Source organism: Leucopleurus acutus, assembly GCF_964270905.1.
Source record: "Leucopleurus acutus genome assembly, chromosome: 18".
Taxonomy (NCBI): domain Eukaryota; kingdom Metazoa; phylum Chordata; class Mammalia; order Artiodactyla; family Delphinidae; genus Leucopleurus; species Leucopleurus acutus.
Genome location: NC_139160.1, coordinates 77,878,855 through 77,905,624, shown reverse-complemented (window position 1 = coordinate 77,905,624; position 26,770 = coordinate 77,878,855). Strand labels below are relative to the sequence as shown.

General features: G+C 53.9%; 1 protein-coding gene across 1 annotated transcript in view; it reads right to left on the bottom strand.

Annotated features, from left to right (window-relative positions):
* Positions 1-1,622: 1,622 nt before the first annotated feature.
* The window catches only part of ATP11A (ATPase phospholipid transporting 11A), a 116,183-nt gene continuing 91,035 nt past the window's right edge, over positions 1,623-26,770 (bottom strand). The window contains exons 18-30 of the mRNA XM_082859231.1: positions 24,577-24,758; positions 22,605-22,856; positions 21,251-21,425; positions 19,018-19,120; positions 18,620-18,765; positions 18,000-18,059; positions 17,407-17,534; positions 15,401-15,536; positions 9,377-9,442; positions 8,619-8,722; positions 6,387-6,552; positions 3,038-3,141; positions 1,623-2,223 (exon numbers count right to left, since the gene is read on the bottom strand). Coding sequence (XP_082715357.1) covers positions 3,049-3,141; positions 6,387-6,552; positions 8,619-8,722; positions 9,377-9,442; positions 15,401-15,536; positions 17,407-17,534; positions 18,000-18,059; positions 18,620-18,765; positions 19,018-19,120; positions 21,251-21,425; positions 22,605-22,856; positions 24,577-24,758 — 1,611 coding nt within the window. The 3' untranslated portion in view covers positions 1,623-2,223; positions 3,038-3,048. The remainder of the gene's footprint in view (positions 2,224-3,037; positions 3,142-6,386; positions 6,553-8,618; positions 8,723-9,376; positions 9,443-15,400; positions 15,537-17,406; positions 17,535-17,999; positions 18,060-18,619; positions 18,766-19,017; positions 19,121-21,250; positions 21,426-22,604; positions 22,857-24,576; positions 24,759-26,770) is intronic.

Sequence of the window (26,770 nt, the reverse complement as noted above, 5' to 3'; positions counted from 1 at the left end):
TTCGAAATGTCACTTCAGTGGGTTCTTCTGTCCCTCCTTTGACTTTACTTTTGATCTCATGCCCCTCGCCTATTTCAAATTATCAGGCACAGTCACTTAATAATTTCCCAAACAATTTTAAGAAGACTTTTTGGAGCACGTAAAGGTCAGTAACTTTCATAAGGAGACTTGACTTATCCGAGGTAAATGGTAACCATCTCAATACAGGCAAAAAGAGGACACAGAACCGTCAAGAAGCTATTTTAAGGCTGAAGGATAGAAATTAAAAACCAAATAAAAAGCAGATGAAATGGCAATGAACTGTGAAGAAAGGGCATAGCAAATTATCATACTCTAAATATGCCTTTTAGCTACTCACTACCGCCAGAAACACCAAAAATAAACAGGTGTAGAGAAGAAAACCAAATCTGAAAATTCACATTCATCAGATATTGACATTCAGCCAAAATGTTCATCAGAATTCAAATATAAAGTGGCCAAAATGTCATCAACGTAAAAAATAAAAGCTTTAAAAACATACTTTAAAAATTAGATATGATACATTAACAAATAAAACAGCTATGAAAATACTTCAGTGCAAAGGGAATTTTAAGATTTCTAAAAAAATACATTACAAACAATTTGTTAACTAAACGTACAGAGAATCTGTCCCCCACGTGTATTACATTTATACCCATTTTAGGTTCTTAAAAACGACTGTAAAAATGCACACACCATTGTTTGCAGTGTCTAGTGTGGACCACACACTGGACGTGGAGTGTGAGTGACAGGGGGCGGGGCGGAGGCTGGAGGACCCTCAGACAGACACGCCCTCCCATCCCCGTCTCACTGGAGGCCCCACGTCCACCATCCTAGTCTTTGGTATGTTTATACTTCACCTGCTTCACCCCGACGACCTGTGTACGCTTGTTCTTGCTGTTAACTCATCCCCTCGTTCAAACAAATAGTTTATAGGTGAACATTATACAATCAAACTGAAATTTGAACTTCCCGAAACCCCTAACGTCGAGCATCTCGGAAGTAGACTCAGTGTTCACTCCCCAACCGACATCCCTAAATCCCACCCACGCATCCAGCGGGGGCAACGTTTAGCTTTTGGGTGACCCTTTCCTAAAAAGCCATTGGTTTTACCCTCTGAATCTCTCTGAAATGTCTTCTTTACGGACTATTAAGGCTATGTCGAACGGGTTATTTCCAGAAATAAGATACTGGTACAGGAAAGTCACAGGGAGTGTACAGCACAGCTGCCTTCTGACGGTTCACCCCCACAAGGAGACACGGATAGGACCCCCGGCAGAGCAGGGTTAGGTCAGAGTCAGCGCGGTGGCGGCGAGGGCTGCGATATTGCTTTTCAGGTCGCCCAGGCCACCCTGTCAGACCTGTGGGCCTGACACAGATCTGGGGGACAACACCGCCGGGAGACCGACCACTCTTAATGGGGGCCTAAGCACCACATCAGAGGCCGGCCTCTGGCACCCAGACCCCACCCTTCCCCTCAACCCCCAAAACGGGCATTTCGCAGCAAGGGCACCCCGGTGAGCCGCATCCTCGGGAGCGGGAAGATGAACTGCCCGGAACCTGTGCCGGAAGCTTTACTGGATAGGTTCCCCTCTTCGCGTAGGCAGCTGCGGGGAGGCAGGAGGCGGTGCCGAAGCACACAGGCCCCAGCCCCGCGGAGGAAGGGACGTGGGACCAGACACGTCCGCGGTCAGCCTCGCTACCGCAGGTCCCGGTGGCAGCAGCGGACGGACGGGAGGGAGGGAGGGGTGCCGGTCCTGAGGTGTCCCTGGGCTGGTTCCGAAAGCAGAGGTTTTGGGGCCCGGGAGGAGGGGCCAGACCCGACCCCGCCTGCAAGGCTCAGCTGCGCTTCCCAGGAGGTCGAGGTGCGGCCTCACGGGGGGGGGGGGCGCGATCCCCCCAGATCCTGCTCCCACAGGGTGCACCGAGGGCTCGCGTGCGTCCTGCCTGGTCGCCGCCCGGAGACGCCTGTCCTGCCCCCTTCACCGTGCGGCTCTTAGAGGCTGGACCCGTGATCCGTGCATCCGGTCTCCCCTCGGGCCACAGGAGCGGGGTCTGTAGCCGGGTGGGGACGCGTGGAGTGCGAGAGGCTGAGCTGGAGGGGGCCTGGCGCCCCCGCCCTCCCAGGGCGCTGCCCAGGGCTGGGGTCTACAGAGAGGCAAGGGGGTGACTCCCGAGAGGTGGTCGTGACACCAAGCACGCGGTCTGTCGGGAACAGAAAGGACAGAGTCAGTGCCGGGACCCCCGCGAGAATCCCATCGAGCACCCATCGTCTGAGCCGACGCCCCGACGTGGCCACCGCCCTCGCTGCCCCGGCCTGGGCTCCCCTGAACACAGCTGGACCAGACACGGAGGAGGCATGTGGACCGTCCCGGCTGCGATCGTGTCCCCTTCTCGGGCCCACCGTCCCGCAGAAGACACGCGTGAAAACATGAAGCCCCTCCCTGGGCCCGGACTGGCTGCGGTTCCTCTAATGGGGATGCCGACCTCGCCCTACCCAGCGCCCCCAGAGGCACCTCCCCTACCCGGCCCACGGGTGTGTTCGGATCGAACGGGCAGGGAGGGGAGGGGCAGCCGGGCGGGAGACGCCTGCTCTGGACACTGAAGGCGCTGCTGGACACCTGCCCCGGCCAAGGCTCGGGCCGCTCACTCCAGATCCCCTTTTTTACTTCGAAAGGTGGTCTTTCCTGATGGACCTTTCAGGTGAAGCCATTCCCACCACCACGGATGAGAATGAATGAACTGTGCTCTGGACGCCGAACACCGGACACGTGTGGGGCGATGTCCACCTGGCGTGTGCGCTGCACAAGTGTGCAGGCATGTGCGTGTGTGTGCACGGCACGCAGCCCACGCGGCCGGCCTCTTGGGCAGGCCACTTACCTGGGATGGAACCCACGTGTGTAAAGGCCTTTCTCTGTGACCACGAACCTAACAGACACAGCACAGCACGCAAAACTTTGGAGGAAAACCGCGCACAGCAAGAGCACAGCACACCGGGCTGCCCGCGGGCGGCCGTTACCTATCCACCAGCTACTCGCGCCGTGGCCGCGGCTCGGGGTCCATCAGGAGAGGCCGGTCAGGGCTCGGCGCGGCGTCGGCCGGGGCTCGGCGGCTCGAGCTCCTCTGCAAGGCGAGGACAGACACTGAGCCCGCGGAGGGGAGGCCGGGCCACTGGGGAGGCTGCTGCCCAGAGCGGGGCGTTGGCTAACGGCCTTGCCCGCTCCCCGAGACCACCCCGGCGCAGCTGGGCTCCCCAAGCGGGCACCCGGCCCCAAGGGAGGAGCTCTGTGCCTGTCCCTCTAGCCCGCTCTGTGTGCCTGCCTGTCCCTCTGTCCCTCTCTGTGTGCCTGTCCCTCTGTCCTCTGTCCACCTGCCTGTCACTCTCTGTGTGCCTGCCCGACTCCGTCCCTCGGCCCCGTCTCTGGTCAAACAGAGGAGTCCCGGACTGAGACCAGAATCTGGGAGGTGCAAGGAGTCACAGGGCCACAGGTCAGCGGGGCCGGGCATCTGAACACTGAGATTTTCTAGGCAAACTGTATGAGTCTCTCAGTAACAAGGAAGAAGAGAATTGTAGGAGCTGAAGGATCACAGGCGTGAGCTGCAGAACATTCTCTGGCGAGGAGGGGGTGAAGCAGACAAGCGCTGGGGTGGCTGCTCTTCGCAGGGGCGGACACGCACACGACTGTATGTGCAAATGGATGTAGAAACCAGAAATGCACACGTATATGTAAATGACCTATGTGTGTACACACACGGTGCCTGCCATGTTTTTCGCTTTAATAGGACAGGTGAAAAGAAAAAGCCATCCATCTCAAACGCAGTACGTCCCACAAAACCGCTAGTCAAGTGTTTGTTCCTCCCAAGTTTTGCAGAAATTGGACGGTTCTCCAGCAACAACACGTTGACCCTGTGTGTGCCTGGAGTGCAGGCTCCAGGCACCCTGGGGTCACGGCCGCGGCTACGGACACACAGAGCTCAGGGCCCTTCTCCCAGCCGCCAGAGTGTGGCGTCTGCAAATCAACTCTAAATGAACCCCATCAACAGTCAGAGGAATTCAGTTTTAGCCTGGAGTTGGCATGATTCAACCAATCTCATAAGCACCTCCTGTGACTTATTAAAATGTTCCTAAGAATTTCATCCTGAATGTTTTCAAGTGTGTGAACAGCAAGATGAAATGATGTAACTTATTCTAACAAATTCTGAGGGCATCAGATTAAAAAAATTTCGATCGCCAATAATTACTTGAACTTAAAAAATGTACCATCCTGCTAGTTAAAAAGCAGTGCTAAAGCTGTGTGGCATATGAACAGTTATTAAAGAGGAAAAAGCCTTTTTGTTTTTTTTGCTTTAGGCATTTTCCCATTAAGCAGGCTGCCTCAGTGAAGCAGTAACACCAAACACAGACCTTCAAAGTGTGCCTGGTTCAGAGCACACAGAAATGAGGCACCAGGTACACAAACGACTGAAAACAGATACGCCGTGTCCCCGAAGCCTTGCCTCCGGAAGAAACGCCTTCGACCCTGGGCGGCGGCCACAGAACGCCGTGTGAATGGCTCTATGTGCCTGAGAGAGAGGCGCTACGGCCCTTTAAGGCAAGGTCAGCGCCTTTTTCTAAAAATGATCAGACTTTTTAAAAAAGTTAAGAGGGACTTTGGTAAAAAAGTTGACCCCAGACACGTCTGTCCTGGCTTTCTCTGCAGCCCAGTGCCATGGCCTGAGTCTGCTCTCTCCGGAGGCCCTCAGTCCCGCCTGCAGAGCGGGCTCTGACGCTCCCCAGGGACGTGTGCAGGCACCGGTCAGTGGCGCGGACGGCAGGAGCCCGGCACCCTGCGTCCCCGACGCCAGCGGCCCGGTGCTGCCTGGGGCGGGCCTGCGAGCGCGGCTCCGAGCTTAACCGTCAACCCTGTGCGGTCCTGCGACTGAGTCCCAAGCATGCAAAAAGACAGAAAAGCGTCACCTTGTTCCGTTAGAAAGTCAGACTGCTGGAAGTCTGAGAAAGCATAAAGACGGTGGGCTGCTCGACAGAAAGGCACTGGTTCCTAGTCTGCCGGTCCCAGAGGCCAGAGGTCAGAGGTCAGGAGGCCATGCACATCGATAAACAAGGTGGTTATTTGGGCAAAGAGGCCGGAAGACGAAAGGAACGAAGAAGGGAAGAGACAAGAAAAGGCGGTGAGTCCGGTGAGACGAGCGGCAGCCTCCGAACGTCCCTGCAGCCACTGGAAACCAGGCCACACCGGCCCCGCGGCCCAGCCCAGCCCAGGCGGGCGGGATCCCTCCCCTCGCACTCCCGCCTGTGTCCCGCCCGGGAACAGCCCCGGACGACTGTGCAACTCGTAATGAAGTTGTCAGACGTGGACCTGCACTAACCCCTCCTGCGTTCGTCTGGGCACCGACTTTGCAAACCCAGCAGAATCCCCAGGGCTGGGGCACTGCGCTCAGCATTTTAAACCAGCACCAGGAACCTGAAGGCTTTGCCCCCGACCTGTCACCTGCTGGGAGGGGAGCGGGGACTTGTGGGGGCAAGTCCACCTGCTTTCCACCCCAAAGCCGGCCAACAGCACTTGGGACTGAGACCATGGGGCCCCTGAGCTTCCCAGTGACTCAGCCCCAGGACGTGCCACTCACCCTCTCCTGTTGTCACCCTCCCTCCGGTCCCTCCCCACCTGCATGCCCCGCCCCCTTCACCTGCACAAGCACCTTGCTACAGGTGAGACAAGCGTCCTGCAGCAACGGGCCCTGCTGTGGCCTCTGCCCTCTCACTAGCATCCTTCCTCCTCCTCCTGAGGCCTGCACCTCCAAGGGCAAGTCACAGGGGTGAGAGGGTAGCGGGGGGTCACAGGGGTAAGGGGACGGGGGACATCCCCTCCCCAGGAACCCCGGGGAGGGCCAGAGCACTCTTGGGAAGCTCTGAGTACCACTTGTGTCTGATGCCAGTCCCGGCATACTTCATATCTCTCATCTTTCCTGGATCCGGAATTCAGCTTGTTGGCTTCCATTTGGGAGGGTGGAAAACAACAGCCCTAACTACTCATAACCAGAATTTTCCAAAATAAATGCTAAAGTTTGAGCCAAATTCACCATCCCTAAAAGTAATGCCATTTTACCTTCAAGGTAATGATTAGTTGAAACAACTTTTAAAAATGTACAAAAAACAATTTGCCTTTTGTATTGGCTTCATCTTTTTCTCTTAATCTTTTTCTTAGTTCAGGGACTAGCCGCTCAAGTCTAACCACTGGTCATCTAGGTTCAGGCGTAAACCCACGTGTCATCATGGAACTCGTTAGTAACGGCGGACTGACCGCATTTCCAAACCCAAACCTTTCCCGCTCCCCTATCTAAGGGCTGCCCCACGGCGCCCGGGGCGGTACCTGGACTCTCTCGGTGGCACTGGGCCACAGCTGCCTGCACAGCACTTTCTTGAGGACGTCGGGAAGGAGGCTGACGGCGACGAGCAGGATGATGGCCAGCCAGGCGGGGCCGCTGGACAGCATGTGTATGAACACATAGTACATCCTTTGATAACTGAGGAATGGCCTGCAGCGTCGAGGGAAAGGAGAAACGTAACACGATGGCAGGAGAAACACCGAAATCCTGGTCTGTTTTCTCTACTTGCACGAAGAGCCCATGTGTTCTGGAAGTTTTCACTTTTGTCACGACAGTCACTGGACAAGCCACCTAGCCTGCCTGCGGGGACTAACCCCATTAACACTGGGCTGTGGCCTCTCCCTGTAACGCTGCGTGTTAACCCACGGGAAAAGGAGAGGAATTCTATGAAGTCATCCCAACGGGGAAAACAAGTCCCTGAAGTTCAGTTTCAGAACAGCGGGAAAGATTTTAAAAGATGAAGTAGGTCATATTTTTTGTACCTTAGAATCATATCTGCGCAATAGCTATTAATGTGGAGAAGATATGCAAGCATGCATATCTTCATGCATTCATATCTGCACGCGTCAGCAGAACGATTAAATACTTAAAAATTTATGCCATAGGGGCTTCCCTGGTGGCACAGTGGTTGAGAGTCCGCCTGCCGATGCAGGGGACACGGTTCGTGCCCCGGTCCGGGAAGATCCCATGTGCTGCGGAGTGGCTGGGCCCGTGAGCCGTGGCCACTGGGCCTGCGCGTCCGGAGCCCGTGCTCCGCAAGGGGAGGGGCCACAGCAGTGAGAGGCCCGCGTACCACAAAAAAAAAAAAAAATTATGCCATAATATATTTTTTTAATTTCCATAAAAATACAGAGAATGAAATGACTCTCCTGCCAGGTGACTCACAAAAGCCTCTGGAAAGGGGCAGTGATGATGCTAAACACAACCGCTTCTTGGCTCCGAAGCCCCAAGGCCCAGGAGCCGGCCTGGGAGTTCTCAGGCGGCCGCTCTGGAGAGCTCGCTAGAACCGCAGGGATCTGTGGCCTGGGGCAGGGCTGCTGGAAACCCACCAAAAGCTGGTCTGGTCTTCCTGGATTTCCTGGTCTCCAAGAATGTGCAATGCATGGATCTGGCCACTGGGGGGTCAGCGACAGAGCGGGTCATTGGGTGGATGTCAGCTCAGCAACCTCCACGTGGGGACCTGATGGACTGGGAAGCCTCTCCCCCATTTCGGGGGCCGCCTGCCCCTCCCGGGAGCCGAGGTCAGCACTGGGGACGCCAGGTGGAGGGGACACTGCTTCTGGCCTCCCGTTCGGCCAGGCTGTGGTCCCGGGCCTCACTCGCCTCCCCCCAGTCCCAGCCCTGCTCAGGAAATTCTCCATCTTATGGGGGAGGTGGAAACGTAAACAGGAGAATTACACGTAAATCCGGCATGCGCTGTGACAGGGGAAGGAACAGCTGCTCGGGGGACCAGGTGGAAATGCCCGCCTGGGAGGTGACTCGAGGGAAGAGTGGATGAGGTTGATGGGCCGCCGGGTTTCGAAAGATGAACAGGCGCTCCCCAGGCAGGCTAGTGAGAAAGGACGTCTGGGTGGACGGAACAGCGCCAGCAAAGGCAGCCACTTGCTGCCCCCGTCAGGACTGACCGCTGTACTGCAACGGTCTCTAGACCGGCTGCCTTGTCTGTGTTCCACTCCCAAGTTCACTTCCAACACAGCAGCCACGGTGACCTTCCTAAGAGTGCAGTCGGACTCTGACGCTCCTCTGCTTAAAGTCCCCGATGGAGGCAGGCTGGACCTTCCTTCCCCTGCCGGGCCCCACCCCAAGGTGTTTGCACGTGGGGCTCCCTTCCTTAGGAAGGGCTCTGGCTGGGGTCCGACTGCCTCGGCCCAGGCCAGCTCCCCGGGCGCACCCACCACGGTGATGACAGTGCTTCCCTCCCAGGTTTCCATTTAAATAACAGCTTTTCTGGAGACGCCTTCCCCCAGCCTTTGATCTGAACTAGGTCCCTTGCTGTAGTGTCCGGTCTGCTCCTCCTGTCACGTGTATGATGCAGCGTGTCTCCCCCACTGAGAACCTGGCGGAAAGGAGCAGGGACCACACCCGCCTCGTCCCCTGCGGGCCCCCCCCCCCCGGCCCTGGCGCCATGCCCCTCCTGCACACAGTTGTCAGCCCTCGAGGAAAGACACCGCGGGGCCAGTAACATAATGATGATTCTAGAATTATCAACTCCATACCAGATTACTCCTCCCCAGAGGAGGGAAAAGACGACGTAGAACAGCAGTGACCCCCAGATCACAAAGTGGTTTATCCAGGTCCAGTAGTGTGTGTCCAGCGCCAGCTGAAAGAGGGAAAAGGCGATTGATGGTGGTGTCACCTGGGCATGGCCCTGGGAGCCCTGACAGCTGGGGAAGGAAGCGGGAAGAGAGTGGAAACAGCCTTAATGTTAGCTCAAATGCCTACACCAACCTGTCTGGGAAAAACACACTTTAGGTTCCAATGGAGAGAAAGGGTTCCCCACGGCCTCCGAGTCTCAACATGGCCAGTAAGCCTGCCCGGATCCCAGGGAGATGCTCCCACAGGGCGACTCGGGCGGTGGCCCAAGGCGCTGGTCGTAGCTCCACCCGGGGCGTTGCTGGGGGTTTTCCAAGACTCGGGCTGGCAGGATTTGGGACCTTCGTAAGGAGATTCCAGGAGGAATCCGACCTGACTCGAAAAAGAGCTAAATTTTCCACGGTACATTAATTTGTTCCAATTAAGATGGATTTTGCTTCTACTAGGGGTGGGGCAGATGGCCATTTAAAAGAAGTCTAATATCCATCCCTTCCCACAGAATATCCCTCCACCACCTTCTGTGCAATTCTGACCTTTGCCCCTCGGGGCCGGGGCCGAGTTGGTGGCGGGGAGAAGACCCCGGCAGGGTTAGGGTCAGGGTCACGACTCACTAGGAGGGCTGACTGTACCCGGAGGAAGCACGTCAGGTCAGGGGATGTACCTTCAGGGTGACCGTAAACACCATCACCGTGAAAACCAGCGTCCCGAAGGTCCAGTTCCCAAATACCTGTGGAGACAAGAGTCCACGTCGTCTCCCACTAATACGGATTCTCCTCCTTCGCACTCCACACGAGGGGCAGAGAGCATCTCCCACGGCCCCGCCTGACACTTCCAGCCCCAGACACGCGGAGACACCGCGATGTCGCCAAAACGTGAGAGGGAGGCCGGCCGAGCCCGGCTCGCTAGGCCCCGGATCCCGCAGCATCGCTGGGGCGGGTGGTGGTTCCCGCTGGGCGCCCCGTCCTTCCTGCACAGCCACCCCCGGTGCTGCCCCCTCGCTGCTCCCGCAAACGGCGGCCCTGCTTACAAAGCAGAGCAGGACACGCCTGCGAGCTAGAGTCACGGTCTGCAGGGGCCGACCCTGCTCCCCCCGCTTGTGTTTCATGCAGACGACAGGACACGTCTGCAAGCTAGAGTCACGGTCCGCAGGGGCCGACCCTGCTCCCCCCACTCGTGTTTCACGCGGACGACAGGACACGTCTGCGAGCTAGAGTCACGGTCCGCAAGGGCCGACCCCGCTCTCCCGCTCGTTAGAGACACGGTCCACAGGGGCCGACCGCGCTCCCCCCGCTCGTTAGAGTCACGGTCCGCAGGGGCCGACCGCGCTCCCCCCCGCTCGTTAGAGACACGGTCCGCAGGGGCCGACCCCGCTCCCCCCGCTCGCTAGAGTCACGGTCCGCAGGGGCCGACCCCGCTCCCCCCACTCGTGTTTCACGCGGACGACAGGACACGCCTGCGAGCTAGAGTCACGGTCCGCAGGGGCCGACCCCGCTCTCCCCGCTCGTGTTTCACGCGGACGAGACCTTTACCCGGCGGCCCAGCCCACGCTCGGTAGAGCGCGTGTCTAGTCTCTTTTCAGCTCAAACACCTTTCGGCTCGGAAGGCAAACCACTGCTGCCATCGTCCTGGGAGCGGTGAGAGCAACAGCCTTGTCCCCTGCGGGCGGCATCACCAGGATGCGGCCCCGTGGGAGTCATGGAAACGGAGGAGGGGAGACACGACAGAGCTGCACAAGGGCCCGGGGCAGGTCCGCGGCCAGGACCTCGGACACGCAGCGGCCCCCGGACGAGGCCCCGGCGGGATGTGGGCTCGGCCAGCGGGGAGCACACACGTCCGACCAGGGGACAACACGTTTCTCACCCACAGACACAGACACAAGCAAAAGGAAACACCAGCCACTTCAGAGCCTTCCTCCCGGGGACAAACCAGCCTCTTGTTATTTTACAAGTTATTTTCTTTGAGATTTCTACACCGCCTAAGAGCAGACCCACTTCTGGTTTGTCGGATTCTGCGAGCTGGGCCTCTCAGAAAACGCTCCTAGTTCTTCTTTAAGAGAAAACAAAGCATTACCAGCCGGAATAAAAACTGCTTTCCCGTGTGGTTCGTTTTCAACCAAAGGAACATCCCTACACGCGACTCACTTCAGGCGAGCACGTGGGCTGCAGGCCTTGTGAGGTGCTTACCGAGGCAAGAACCTACTTGCAGAATTCTAGGAGAAAAGCCAAAGCGCCAGGACCTTTGCAGGAAACAGACTTAAGGACCCTCATCGTCACTTCATTCTTCGCTTCATCAGCGTGATCAAAGCTGGCTCAGATCCACAGCCACAGTGGCCCTCCCTGGAGGTGATTCTGTCCCCGAGGTGGGGGACACCTGCAGTGTCTGGGGACATTTCGGGGGAGGGGGGCTCCTGGCATCCCGGAGGCAGAGGCCAGGGGTCTGCTAACTGCACCGGGGCAGCCCTACAGCCAAGAACTCCTGGCCTCACGGGCAACAGCGCCCAGGCGGGGGCCCCCAAGACAGGGCTGTCTCCTCAATGCTTCATGTCGGGGGCAGGAAATTTTCCCTCTGAGGTGGGCTGCAGCTCGGCAGTGGCCAGCAGGTGCAGGAGGACGCAGCGCCCGCTTCCTTTTCATTGGAAGCTACCGTTTTTAGCCAAAAGCAAGAGGTGAAGGTGCAGGGAGGGGGCGGCTCTGAACCCCGCGGGCACCATCAGCTCAGCTGCACGGGCAGAAGCCCTCACAGCCTTTGCGTTTGCCGCCCCTGCCAGGGAGGGATTCAGAGATCTTTCACAAAACTGTTAGGTAGCAGCAAACGTGGCTGTGGAGCACCCGTGGCAGACAGGGCAGCTCCAGCAGCATCGCAATCGGGGACAACATTTCAATCACTCAAACGGCTTCTCATCTCTTCCTGAGAGGGGTAGGGCGGTGCTTCCCAAGGCGCTGCCGAGATTCCTAGGATTCGGTAGATTCTGGTGGATCTGGGATCCACGCCCAGCCCAGCAAAACACAGGGTGTGCTGTTTACAGGCGAACAGCAGTAAAGCACAAGTACCTTGAATCAGATTCAGGCCTTTGGGTTGGAACCTGGGCAAGGCTGCACACCTGGCCACCTTCACCTGTGCCCTCCGCCAGCTATCGCAGCTCACCGGGAGGTGATCACGGTAACCCCTCCGTAAGCGCCTCTGGGGCTCCTTATTTAAGGGAGCCCGCAGGTCAAGCTGATAGTCAACGCATTACTGAATTCGTTAGCCATCATTTCTATGGACTTTGGGGGTGATTCACTGGGGCTCCAATCCCCTTTCTCAAAGGGGTATCCTGAGGGACGGCCTTTCTCCCGAGTGATATCAGTTCCCCAGCCCCCAGGAAGCCCCAGGGCTGATTTCCTAAAGTAACACGTGTCTCCGCGGAGAACGTCGTGAACTTCTGGGCCTCGCTCAGAGGAGAGGATTCAGTAGGAGATCTCCCACCTCCCCCGCAACCAGGTCCAAGTTTAATTCCTTCTCCCACTCCGCCCTCTCTCCTCTTCCTCAGGACTATCTTGTAGGAAATCTTACTGCTCACAGAAGCTCTAAAGCCTAGAGCAGTTTAATTTTTGTGTGTAAAAATATCCCACGACAAACATGTCTTATGTTTTCTCGAGATCGCAGTCACATCTACTACATTCGCTTCACGTGCTGACTGGGACCCTCTGCTGAGCGTTGGTGTTCTTGTCCAGTCCGCTGGGGACAGCTCACGTTCCCGCGCTCTAGATGTTTACTGGCTTCTATTACAACGTGCCCCAAACTTTCAAGCGTTCACCTAGGAATATCCCGCAGTTCAACAATAAAATAATCATTGTCTTATATTCTCACTCGAGAAATAATACAGCTCTTGATGTCTGTGCAGAAAACGCTCCACAAGTGAATTTCTCTTTTTCAAAAATTATCAATGATTCAGTTGTTCTCAACAGATCCACGAACACGCCTACAGAATGATTTAGGGGTCACCTCCCGACCATCACTAGAACAGGGCAGCTAAAATGTCCCACCAAGAAGACACGTCCGTCCTCCTTGGAAGAGGACAGAGATGACCGCTATCCTCACCGAACCCCCTGCTGCCCAAGACCAAGGACATCAGCAGCCCCCTGAGGCCGCCCTGGACTTACAGCTCTGTTTGCTGCTTTGTCTGAATTGCTACAGAACCAGCCTACAATATCACTTTTGGTTTTGTAAGGGATGCAGCCCCCTTACCTGACAAACAAACAAGCACTTAAGACTCAGTGATCCAGAGCGAGAAGGCTCTCTGCGGAGGCCCCGAGGTACCGCGGGGGTCTAGAGTCAGACCATCGACGGGGCGCACTCGCCACGCGTGGCCCTGGGGCTCCTGTCCTCCTGGTGATAAAGGTCTACCCTGGGTCCCCGCAGGTGTCCCTCCGCTTAGCGCTGGCCTTGCTCTCATGCCTCTACGTCTGCAGGTTGTTTATCGTCCCCCGGGCGCCAGTGACCCAAGGCACAGCTGTGGACAAACGCCCAGGTCCAGCACCTCACTTGGTACGACTGTCGCGCACGCTGCTTCCTGACATCACCGTGCATCTCAGGAGCTTTTCACGTGACAGGATGTGCGTGGCCTGTGCTGACTCTGTTCCCACGGGGGCCTCAGAGCTCCTGGTCCGTGAGCACAGGGCCCCAGCCAACTGGCGTTCTTTCTACCTCGCTCTCCCTTCCTGCCATGGTTCCAGATTCTAACCAACTCTTTTGTCCCATAACAGTTGAGCAAAGGCACAGAGGTGGCAGGTGGCGGAGGGATGGTATGTAACCGTCTCACGGGAAAGACCCCTTCTAGACGCTGGGATCCGGGTTCCATGGTGGCTCAGGGCGCCCTCAGGAGCGAGTAGCAGAGAAACAGGAAACGGCAGAAGCCCTTGGCTCACGGGAAGGGCCTCAAGGCACCTGGGCCTGCAGCTCTGACCACAGCAGCGGCAGGAGGAGATGCGGCCCAGCCTCGTGCCGGGAAGGCCCCCCAGGCCTGCATCCGGGGCCCCTCGGGCGACCAGCACCTGTGTCCAGGGTGCACGTCCCCTCCCTGCTCACACCCGCCCTCTCGTGGGCTTGCAGAGCAGGGCCAACCCTGTCACTACATGATGTGAGCGTCAAGCAATTCAGCAGCTGCACGGTCTAAAACACACACCCTGGGTCTGAGCTCTAATTCCCTGACCTCGTACAGTATTCATCTGTCTGAACTTCCATTTGCTCGGCTCTAACACCGTGAAACTGTCCGACTGAAGGAGCGACTGGTGAGCGAGGGTGACGCCTGCAGAAGCGACTCACTGCCTGGATCCTGGGACCACGGATGCCGGGACACAAAGTCTGAGCTCTTTAAGGTACATGTGAGGTGCTCACTTAAAACTGGGCCGCAAGGGAATCTCACTAAAGATGCATCAGAGCAAACGCTGAGACAGCTCGACTCAACCACCGACACATGACGGCCTCGTGGCACCCGGGAGCTACAACTACAACTAAGACAAAGTGTAAATCCTTGAAAAATGTGAAGATTTTAGAAAAGTGCAAAAAGACTTTGAAAAATCCTCAAGATCAATTTAGGAAAAATTGGTTTCGGTTATAATGAGAGATGACAGCACCTTGCAGTCACAAGAAAAAAGAAACAGACAAACCGATGGGCAAACACACAGCAAGACTCTGAACTTCAGGCCAGCCACGCGGAGGGACAAACGGAAAGAGAGGTGTCCCATCAGACAGGACGTGCAGTAAACCTCTGTTCACAAGCTCCCCTTCTTTACGTGGACCCTGGGGCATCAGGTCAGAAGCAGGGCGCCGGGCCCCGGGCCTCTCGTATTCTCCAGGCGGGGCTGGAGGTCGGCCACGGTCAAAGCAGCATCCCCTCCAGCCTCACATGCTCGTGTGTCTTCCTACTTACTTAGGTCAAGGGCGGTCCAAACAGATCAAGTCCACTTAGAAACATCACTGACCCCGCTGGTGGTCCCCGACATGGAAATACAGGGAGTAACCTCAGCAACAGTGACCCAAGTGGACGCACAGGTTCCTGGGACGACCCCAGTCCTACAGACGTGGGGCAGCAACTAGCAGCATTTCTACCGACAAGCACACAAAGGGAGTCACGTTGGAAAATATTTTCGAGAAATATTTTATTTATAACGCACTCCAAAAACACAAAGGACGCACCCACAGATTTCTTACCATGTGTGTGTTGGTGGTCACTATCTGAGAGTGGGAAGGAAGCCATGGCAGAAAGAAAAAAGCAAGATACAAATAAAACAACCCCTAGAAATTATGCAAAAAACCAGAGCGCTGAACGCCTACCAGGCAAGTGTAAATCTACTTGTTGCGAAGTAAACAGATACTTAAGGATGTGAACAAACACTAAAATGGGTTAAATACTAAATTATTTCCCATACTTAATAAGCCACGTCTCAACGATCAAATCGAACCACTAGGTATAGCTAACGGTGAGTAAGCTACAGAAATAAAGCCTGGAACCCCTCAGGAAGGGTGTCCCTACAGTCGGCAGAACTCTGCCATCACGTCCCTTCCATCCAGCTGCGGGGCTGACACCCAGACACGGTCCCCACGGGCTGTGCTGAGACTGCGCTGACCCGGGATCGTGCTGGATTCAAGCTCTATCCCCAAAGAACCCCGGAGCCACGCTGACACGACCCAGTTCCGTACTAACCTGTCCGTTGCTGGTCACGGTTGTGTTTTCAAACATGAAGTAAGCACCGAAGAAAAACACCAGAGCATCGAACACACCTAAGAACGTCCAGTAAATGAACACGCGCCAGCGGAGGAGAGCGTTCTTGGCGATGTCTCTGGGGGAGGCAAAGGGTGGGAACCTGTGAGCGCGTCCAGGCGCACGCGCCCACTCAGCCCCCACCGTGTCCACCGGCCCCGCGGCCGCCGTCCTCGTCCGGGGGCCCCTGACTCGCGGAGTGCCCCGAGGTGGCAGAGCTGCAGGGACAAGCAGGGACAGGAGAAGGAGGGCCCTCGGAGGGGGCGGGGCCCCTACCGACACCCGCTCAGCCAAGCCCCGAAAAGCGGGTCCTGGAGAAGCCCGGCCGCGAGCACCACACAGCCTGTCCACATCGCGGCCAGACCCCCACCTCCACCCGTCGACTGGCCGGCACACGCTCTGAATGCACGGAGCCCGTGGGATGCCAGGTGGGCCTCACGACTGGCCACGCCCCCGAGCCTCACTTGATGCTCTGCGGCTCCTCCGGCCACACCACCTGTCACTTCACTCAACACCACACCCGGTCCCAGAAAGGCCCTGGGACAGCTTGTAGCACAAAGCTGTAGTAACCGAAACCATCATGGTCAAAGCACAGCGAGAAGGGAGCAAACATGCTGAGGTGTGAGGGGCGACGTCCCCAGCTGATACAGTGGGAAGGACCAACAGACATGAAGTGAGCTTCCTGGGAGCAAAAGCAAAATGCTCTCCAGACTTTGCATTTTACTACATACGGATATTCCTGAACAATCTCTGTTTGAATATTTTATTTCTCAAAAATGGACTGTGATATCACTAGAGGAAGAAAGATGCCAGCGCTCACACCTCTGCTTCCGAAAGGAAGGACACAGGACACAGGGACACGCTGGCATCCGAATGCTAAGACCGCGGGCTTCCCGGACCAGGCTGCGCATTTCACGACAGGGCTTCCTACACCTGTCAGTTTAGTTCAATAAGACAGAGAAGCTGCAGGATTCCCTCCGGGTGTGTGTCTAAAATGGTGTGGGTTCCCTATTTTCTTAGACTTACTCCTGTACCATTAAATGCACGTGACAAACTCAGAGCTTGCTTTTTTTTTATCACCTACAGGGATTATTTTGGACCCCAACACTTCAAGACCCCATTTAACGGCTAATGATTCTGATGTAGGCCGTGGGGCTGGTGAGTTGTCTTGACTGTGTGGGCACAGGACTCACACACGTGAAAAGCCTGCACAGAATTTAGTGCACACACACGTGAGCACACGTGTGCACACGAGCAAGGACCAGTAAGACGGCTGGGCGTGTCGCGTCGGTGCCCTGCTTGTGACCTTGTCCTGCGGTTCTGTAGGACGGTCTGTCAGATGCTACCACTGGGGAAACTGGATAAAACCTCACAGAATCTCTCTCCTATTTCTTACAACCACACGTGCATCTAAAATGTCCTGAAAAATAACACGTTTAATTTACAAAGCCACAATAAACAGTGACACATTGAATCGGCCAAAGATCCTGGGGTGCAGTTCTGAAACAGCAGAAAAATCGTTTCCTTGTTATTAAAAATACTTTTTAGCAGAAAAGAGCACCCTGAGATCAGATATGTTAACTTTTCTCTTCTCTCACTGAATGGAACCTATTTGGACCTGCGAGGATCATTTAGGCCATAAATCCGCTGGGGTCACAAGGGGATAGAAACTCTCACCCCAAGTGCTTTCATAACCATCGAAAACCACGGTAAAATGCAAACTGGCTTAACGTGTACATTTCAAACGCCACATAAATCCTCTGTCTGAATTTGGAGTATATTCACTTAAATCACATGGCTTCCTGCTTGAAGAATCTCCTGTGGAAGCGAGTGTGTCAGCTGACACTGAATCGTCTGGCTTTTAAGTACTTCAACCAAGTATTATCCGGATTCGCGGCAGGGCTGCCCGGTCCTTCTCCTTGCCTACAGCGGCTGCCTGCTTGAGGTACCTGTAGAGGGCAGGGTCCCTCTTGAGCGTGTCCATGGCGACGTGCTGCTCCGTCAGGCTGTGCAGCAGGATGGGGAGGGAGGTGAAGCTGATGTTGTAGAGAGTCAGGTAGGCAGTGTCGTACAGGGTCTGCGGGACCGAAAAGCCACGTGAAAACAGCACCCGGGCATCTCGACAAGACTTTCGGATGATTCGTTTCAATATGCATGTGTAGTTTTCATTTACAAAGGGCCACAGGCACGAGCATTCTAAAATGCACACAGAGCCATTTTTCTACAGATACAGAAGGACAAGGACATTTTTCAAAGTGTCAGGATGTCGACTAGTCTGGATTAAAATCACAGCGGACCCACCCGGTCCTGCCATTCCAAACCTGCAACAAGAGAAAGTTGCACGAAAGTTTGCAATTCTGATCGCCGCCTCCAAGCTTAGGTTTCCCCCGGTCCCGGTTGCTTTAGATGAAAGAAGATCAGCGACGGAACGGGGGGGTCATCTGGCCCGCATGCCCTGCCGTCCACCCTCCGCCCACCACAGACACATGTGGGGAAGAGGGATAAGGCTCAGGTGAGCTCGACCTCAGGCATCAGGACTCACCTGTTGCGAAAACCCACAGAAGAACTGGTATAAAAACTGAGGGAAGATGAAGCAGACATTCTGAAAGAGAAGCCACACGCGTGTTAATCGAGGGCACATTGCAGGAGACGCCGCTCTTCTATCCCGCCACAGAGCTTGGCCACGTGACACGCTCTACCTGGGCCAAGTGCCCCACATGCTCCAGGAGGACGGGCAATGGCGCTAAAACTCCTTGCCCATCTCAGGGGCTCCCACAGTGCACACGGGACCATTCTGGTCACCCTGAGATCAGACGGACTCAAGGGAAACTTGTGGCAGAGAAATGAGGCGGCAACGTCGGTGTCAGGACAGACAGGAAAGAATGCAACCGCATTAAAGAAGAAGAAACTACTTCAAGGAACTATCAAAGAATGCCCCTTCCTCAAGCGTTTTACAGCCCGTATCTCACTGGTTCCACATTCAGTTTTGAGACTGCGAAGAGAGCTGGGCGTTTGCTCCCGTGGTCCTACGATTACCCCCTCCTTTCTGACAGTCACTTCCATCCATGGACAAATCACCCCTGTAGCCTCGGGGCATCATGACAGACGAGCCATCGCTCACACGCTTTGAGACGGTGAGAGGGGAAAGGAAAGCCTTCCTACCTTATAAAAGAAGTACTGCACGAGCTCAGATATTCGAATATAGTAAAAGTGCCCATGAACAAGTAGCATCTTCTTCAAATGCTTAAATTTCGGTAGCGCATAGTCACTGTTCCTTGCAGCCTGGCGACCTTCTTTCCCAATGATGCCTACGAGAAGGGAGCAAACGCGCTGAGCAAAGCCTTTCCCAACACCACGCAGGTGGACACGGACACAGGCAAAACGGGTGAGGCTGAGCCGTGACTGTCGGATTTCTAGTCACGAACGCTCTGTGTCACAGACAGTGTCCTGAACGTGTGTCTACATTCTATGGCCCTGCCTTGGCTGTGTCCTTTCTCGTCCAGCTGCGTGATAAACCCGGGTTACCAAGAGGCGCAGGGAAGCAGAACCGAGGGGCTTACCTATGCCCACGTGGGCCTCTAGGATCATGCTGACGTCATTTGCGCCGTCACCAATCGCTAAAGTGATAGGGTGCTCTTTTGAAAATTTGATTAATTTAACAATCTGGAAAAGAAGTAAGCGCAGATTTTATCGTCTCTGTTTTATTTTTGCAGAGGTCATTCTCTAACTAGGCAGAAACGACAACGATGTCAAGTTAGTCAAGGAAAAATGAAACAACTATGTACTTAAAGTGAATTATTTATTATATGCGGTCTATTTTATCCACTTAGGATAAAATCTTTTTGACGTCGAAAGCGAAACACACTTCAGCAAAAGCAGCTGAGAAATGACTGTAGTAAGATGAGCTGAGCAGGCTGGTGGGCAGACAGGACGGAGAGTGAAATCCAGGAAGTCATTTGCAGGGGCTGCGCAACTCCTTATGTAAACGTGGGGGAAACAGATTTAAATATACGGGGGGGGGGGAGTGTGAATGCTGCATTCTGTTAGAAGATGCTGCTATTCCAAGCTATCTGGTTTCAAGCATCTATTTTTTAAAATAAGCTGCTCATTTACTTTTCAAATTTGTCACGAGTGCAAAACCAAATCTGACAACTCAATGCAATGAATAATTTCCAAATTTTTAGTCTGTTTCTTGACAGTCTTTTTTCCTATTTATGTGCCAAGTATAAGGTTCCATGATGGAAAAGATGAGGAAAAAATGTGTGGATTGCCTTCTTGTTTCAAGACTGAGATACTAATTGGTATAAAAGTTTGCAAAAGTCACTTAAGAACCTAAAAGAAATACCAAGTATCATGTGAAGACCAAACGACATCCTTAGTTCTGTTGTGGATGTCACTGTACAAGGTTTACGCAGAGTCACACATTTAAGAGGGACAGCTGGGAATGAAACCATTTTTACCCAAATAGAATGTACGTGAACGCCTGAGTCTGCTTCTCTTCACTGAGAATCACCCCAGGGCGATGCTTTACGTGTTTTATGCTTAGTGACACTGTCACGTGGCACATCAGTGTAGCACGCATGCAAGGACGCGAAAAATGAGCCCTTTGCACGTGGTGTTCAGCATTTTACCTTAGGCACTAGGTCAGTCTGAGAAGCTGACAGTTTCCTTCATGAGCAACTCAAGAGAAACTGATCTCCCTTATCTAAAATGTGGTTTACAGAATTGGGACCGTTTTAGGTTTACCAACACCAGAAAGGCACACATGCTCACGTTCGTATCCCATATGCTTTAAAAAATATTTAAAAACACACAACAGGGGGCTTCCCTGGTGGCGCAGTGGTTAAGAATCCGCCTGCCAATGCAGGGGACACGGGTTCAAGCCCTGGTCCAGGAAGATCCCACGCGCCACAGAGCAACTAAGCCCATGCGCCACAACTACTGAGCCCGTGCTCCAGAGCTCGAGAGCCACAACTACTGAGCCCGCGCTCCAGAGCTCGAGAGCCACAACTACTGAGCCTGCGCTCTAGAGCCACAACTACTGAAGTCCGCACGCCTAGAGCTTGTGCTCCGCAACGAGAAGCCACTGCAATGAGAAGCCCGCGCACTGCAACGAAGAATAGCCCCCGCTCACCGCAACTAGAGAAAGCCCACGTGCAGCAACGAAGACCCAACGCAGCCAAAAAAAAGGAAACATTAAGAAAAAAACACACGTCAGGTGGTGTTTCCACAAGAGTGTGGTGCAAGGGGCAGAACGTGAGTTCAGAGTCCGACAGAGTGGAAGCCGATTCGGACCGCCACTTTCCAGATCATCCCGCCAGGCAGGTTCTCCCGATTTTCTGTGTCTTAGGTACTTCATTCCTAAAATTAGTGCAGCCTCCCTCGCCTCAAGGGTTACCGTGAGGGTCGGTGGGTTCGCACCTGCCTCAGCAATCGGCACACAGCAGGTGCTCGACGGCAGCTGCCTCCCCCCGGGCTTCCGTACAGACTCTTACAGACGGCTCTACCTCCTTGATACAGTTCTGTTTACGTGAGAGATGGGACGAGCATCTCCCTTGGTCTCTGCACCCGGAAGGGCCATCCGTCTGATTCCATCAATGCTTACTAACCACAGCGAGCAAAGCTAAGTCTCACGTTTCAATTTCTACCATTTTTGCTTCCATTTTTAAAAGGAGGTGCTTTGCTAGATTTAAAAAAAAAAAAAACCCAGAGGCTGTAAGGGCTCATGAATGGCTCTCACTACGTAACCCCTTCCCCCGGGGATCCCTAGCTGGTTCCTGGTGGGCGGCGGACCTGGGCCTTCTGCAGGGGCGCCATCCGGCAGCAGAGCACGGCGCTGCAGTTCCGGCAGATGTCCAGGAAGAGCTCTCGGTAGTGGCTGGCGCTCCCGTCCTCACACGGCTTCATTATCAAGGACAGCGCGGCACCATCAATAATTAAACCGTAGTCCTGCATATCGGCGGAGAGTCTGTTAGATCATACAAACCAGAGAAATTACTCAGTAACTAAATCCAGAGATTTGAGAAGACTAGGTACTTTTTTGGGATATCTATAGATGCTACACATTCAGGATCAAGGATTAAGAAACTGGGTTTTCTTGTTTTGTCAATAATAATACAGCCTCTAGATTAGCGGCTGTAAGGCCTTTGATTACATTTTAAAATTGTGTGTGAATTAAACTTTCTCATTTCACTGAGGCAAAGCAAACAACGGTCGCAACTGTGGACTCCTGGGCGTGTTCCGGTGCTTCTTGACAACAGAAGGAGAGCGTTTATCCCGCTATCGAAGAGATCGGCCTTCATTCCCGAACTGCCTGGCCACCTCAGCCAACCACAGTCTTTATTGTTACAACTAATACCTCCGTGCTACTCTGCCCGGGTGGCCTGACTTGGAAAGAACATGGTCGTAATTTCTCTTTGCTGGGTTTCAAAATTACAAGGAATATCTCTAACCCCCAAAAGGAATTCTGCAGACAGGGCAAAGGGAAATATCGCTGTACTATTTATAAATGCATAATTTTAAATCCACATACGATTAGAGAGCTGCCTTTGCTTTATCTAAATTAATGACAATTTGAAACGACTCAAATGAAGTCTAACCTTAGATCATGCGTCTAATACCAGCAAGGAGAGCATTGATAAAATGTGAATAAACTGGTGAATATTCTCGGAAAAAACAACTGTCGGGCATACACTGTGCTGTCTTAATCGACAAACGACCACGCGTTATTCACGTCTCCCTCCTGCTCTGGCAGGAGCCCTGAGGAATCCACGATGCAGCCCGCAAGTGTCGTAGAAGCAGATGGGAATCACCCCAGGCACGATAGTTTGTAAATCCATGAATGAAGTCTCTTTGCACCCTCAGCCAGCAGTCTGCAAGTGAGCACGCACACACACGCGCACACACACATACACACACACGCGCGCGCACACGCACACGCACGCGCGCGCGCACACACACACACACCCCGCTCTGATGCAAAAGAGCATATATATCACAGTTGCTAAAGAGAAATAGCTCTGGTCATGGTCCCGACCACGGGATGCTGTTAGAGGCCAGAGGACAGGACCACGTCCGCACAAAGGGAGCTGAGGCCACGGCCCTGCCCACGGAGCTTGCCCAGTCCGTCTGCAAACGTCCCGCCTACCCTGAGAGGCTGTCCCGGGTCAGGCTGGCGCCGCAGTGCAGGACGGTCTTGCTCAGCTCGCAGAGCACGTCGTGCAGGCTCTGCTCCTCCAGCCTCTTGGTGGTCACCTCGAGCAGCTGCGTGTTCCTGCGGAAGAGCCTGCAGGCGTAGCAGGCGGCGGCTGCCGTCTCCATCTTGTCACCCGTGAGCACCCACACCTTGATGCCCGCCTTCTGCAGGGCCTCGATGGTGTCGGCCGCCTTCTCCTGCAGCCTGGGGGGCGGGGGGGCGGGGGACAACACACACACGTCAGCGTGGACACAGCAAACCAAGTGTAGAATTCCAAGAACTTGTGATCCACTGAACTGTTTCAGTTTTTTTGCCCCCAAATTAAAAAGCACCGCGGTGCTGGCCCGTGATTTACCATAAAGGACCCGAGGCTGGTGACAGCTGTGTATTAACCTTTTACAACAGAACACTTCCTAACACGAGAAAATCCACAGGGATAAAATCTTAAGAAACAAAACGGCACCTTGTACGAGTAACAGTGGCCGAGCACACAGTTTTCTGCCTGGTGGGACTTGCTACTTAGAGAGGACTTTACGCTATTATAAGAAGGCCCGTCATAACCACCAACCAAAAAAGTCTTAACCAGGGAAAAACGGGACCTGGAAAAGAGGTGACGCTCCCCACCTTTTCATTGTGCATAAACTGTTCTAATTTTGCCACGTATCAAATCGGAGCCCAGGTTCCCCTAAAGAACGTGAAATGCCAGGCGCGGCTCTGGGACGGGCTGATGGCGTCGCAGGCTCGCCCCGCATCAGATGCTGCGGGAAGCACTTGCCTGCGACGTTTTGTCTTTGCCAGAACCTTACAGGATGAGGACGGTGTTAGGATCCTGGTCTACGTGTAGAAAACCCACAGCTTGCAGAGGCCACAAAACATGTCTGAGGGTAAACGGCACTCTTGACCTTGGTCAGGCTGTCTTGCCATCCGTGGAAGTCTGGCAGCAAAACCACGTCTGCCTCACTTGGGGGCCTGCTGTGTTTTCTAGATTTTAGAGTCTTAGTTTTTGATAGATGTGTGTCAGTGATGTGTTTCTGTCCAGTGCTGAGTGAAAGGCAAGGAAAGGATCCGGGTTCTGACTGGAACCATCTGGTTAGATTCTGGGATAGACTTCCTAGGTCAAGTCTGGAGATGATACAATCGTACTATTCTAGAGGCAGAAAAAACCATCTCTCATTTCATCCTTTTTTGCAAAAAGGAAACCGAGGCCCAGAGTGGTCTGTAAAGATGTTGGCCAGAGATTTCAAAGAAATAATCTGTAATCAAATATTATCACTTCAACCCCTCCCCTCCGCCCCATCCCCAGGGATCTACTCTCAGTGTCCTGAGGTACCAGCTCCCCCCAGGTGCATCAGTTCCCAGGACCCCCGTGAGGGTCCTCGGCTGTGCAGGCGAAGATCCCTCCACCCTTAAGAGCCTTCCCTTCTCCCCAGTTCCTCCAAGGACCCAGGGATTCTACCAGCTATTATTGTCAGTTTTTGCAATGTTCTACTTCAGTATTTTAAATTCCTTCAATGAGTGATGACGAGAACACTGAAATTTGTTAAGATCCAACATGTTTACACTTGTATTTGGAAAGAACTAGTGACAAACTGAGGACCAGATTAGTTATTGATTCCATTCTAAAGAATAACTGAACAGCATAGCCTTGTAGCTTGACTATTCAGAATATGGTGTGAAAATGCTGACCGTTTCTGGTTTCCTCTGGGGGCCTTTTATTTGTGGAAAGTCAAACATCACAATAGCGCAGCCTGACCCCCTGCGCTATTACCCCAGGCAACCAAGTGGCCTGCCCGGTCCTGATGCGTGAACGCGTTCACCGGGTGCGGCCGACGCCGGCTGTGGGGCTCCTCCCGAAGCGCCCCTGTAGCCCCTGCGATCCCGCTGCAACACTATTATTTCTAAGACAAGCGCGGCGAGCCTTTACCGATCCTCCACGGCCGTAGCCCCGAGCAGGATAAGGTCTTTCTCTATCTGCTCATAGGCTTCTGCTAACTTCCTTTCCCGATCGTGGAGCGCCACTCTGGCGGCCTGCAGCAGCTTATAGATGCCTTCGTATTCTTCCTGCATGAGCCTTTTGTAGGCAACGCACAAGGTCCGAAGCCCCTCCTGCAGGACACAAAGCGGCACTTAACGTGAACTCGAGGGTCACTTTGCTGAATATCACTTCCCAAAGCCTTCCCGACACCCCCCTCCAGCTCGAGTGACTAACGAGAGAACGAGAAACCAACCCACCCTCAAGGGGCTGGTCATCTGCAAGTGAAGCGTATCCACCTTGAATATACACAATCATGGTCGATGATAAAGTTTTCAGACTAGTAAGTGTGGGAATACAGAATATAAACCGGGGCCGTCGAAAGGTAAGACTTTGTTCTTTTGACAGATGAAGAGTTAACCTTCTTTAGGATAGCAATTAGCAATTTATAGTAAATATCAAGTGATATTTCTTTCTTTGTTTTTTTTTTTGGCCACACCACGTGGCAGAACTTAGTTCCCCGACCAGGGATTGAACCCACGCCCCCTGCAGTGGAAGCTCCAAGTCTTAACCACTGGACCGCCAGGGAAGTCCCATCAAGTGGTATTTCTAAAGTGACGCTTTACGTGGGGAGTTTGTGTGACGCTTTGATCTTATTTGGGTCTCACCGAAGGAAAACCACACGGTTATTGATCAAACCTATCGGGCCCACAGGAGAGTAAAATAAGAACCTAAGACTAATTCTGGACGTCAGGGCGCGCAGGGCAAGCACACCGGCCGGCAGGGCACCAGGAAGCTGGGCTCTCAAAGGCGCCACACAGAGCACTTTCACTGCGTCACCAGACGCTTCCTTTGGTCACGATGAAGCAACCATCGCAACGGCCCGACTGGCGACCCTGGACGACCCCCTTCTGCTTCCCTTGTTCCTTCAGCCCCAGCTCTACGGATCCCCTGAGATGAGCCAGAGTCTCCTACATGATCAGTCCAAATTCTGGGAGAACACCGGTTCCTAAGATTTGAAGGGTTTCCACTATATGAATTCTAACGTCCCATCGCTCTCAGGCAACGCTTCACATCTTCCATGTTTTCTCCGACCTCCAGATGTAGCCGAGGGACACGATCACGGTCGGGTTAACAGCTCCTCTTGTCCCCGGAGCTCTCGGAAGCCTGAAGGCGGGAAGGGAGCCCCCGGGAAGGAGCGGGACAAAAGCAGCATCTGTGTGTCCGACGCTCTGGGAAGACACTGAGCTCTGTGACCGCCCACCATCCAGACGCCGCCGAGTCCCAAGCAGCCCGCTCGCCTCTCTGAGAAGGCAGGTCCCTCCCCACCCCCGAGCTGTGAAAGCGCAGAGATGTTCTTCCCCTGCATCCTTCCCGGGTCCACTCCCTGCCCACTTCGCTGCCCTCCTGTCTGTCTCCTTTGTGGGGTGGGAGCTCTCAGGCCGCTGGCACTGTCTCACTTCACCCCCGACTCCTCGGCACACAATAATAACTCAGTGACTTCTGCTAAAAAAAGTGGTTGAAGTTGGATCGGAAGTATCCACGGTGATCCAGGTACAGATCGGAGACATGAACTCGGGCTACAGAATGGATCCTCTGACTTCTCCTAAGAGGTGAAACGCACAGGATATATGTGTATGACTTCATTCTACGCCAGAAAAACTGCGCGGTAAGAAAGAGGTTTTACGAGGATAGTAATTCAGAGCTGTCCCAGAACATAGAGCTGGTGTGAACGGTCAGCAGAAACTTCAGAAATAAATAGAACCTTGCCTTTAAAAGCAGCTATGGGGCTTCCCCTTGTGGAGACATGGAGTAGAAATACTTTTCTCTATTCTTCCTGCAAAGTATTACTAAAACCCTGGACACTGTATATAAAACAATACTGATATACAAAGCCAGACAAATACACCACAAGGAAAGAAAATTACAGAACATTATCCCTTACAAACATATATGCAAAAATCCTCAACAAAATTTCAGTAAACTGAATCTGACAGTATGTCCGAAGGATTATATACATGACCAAGAGGGATTTATCCCAGCGATGCAAGGGGGATTCAACATGAGAACCAATCGATGTAATATATGACATAAATAGAACACAGGAGAAAAACTCACATGATCATCTCAACATATGCAAAAAAGC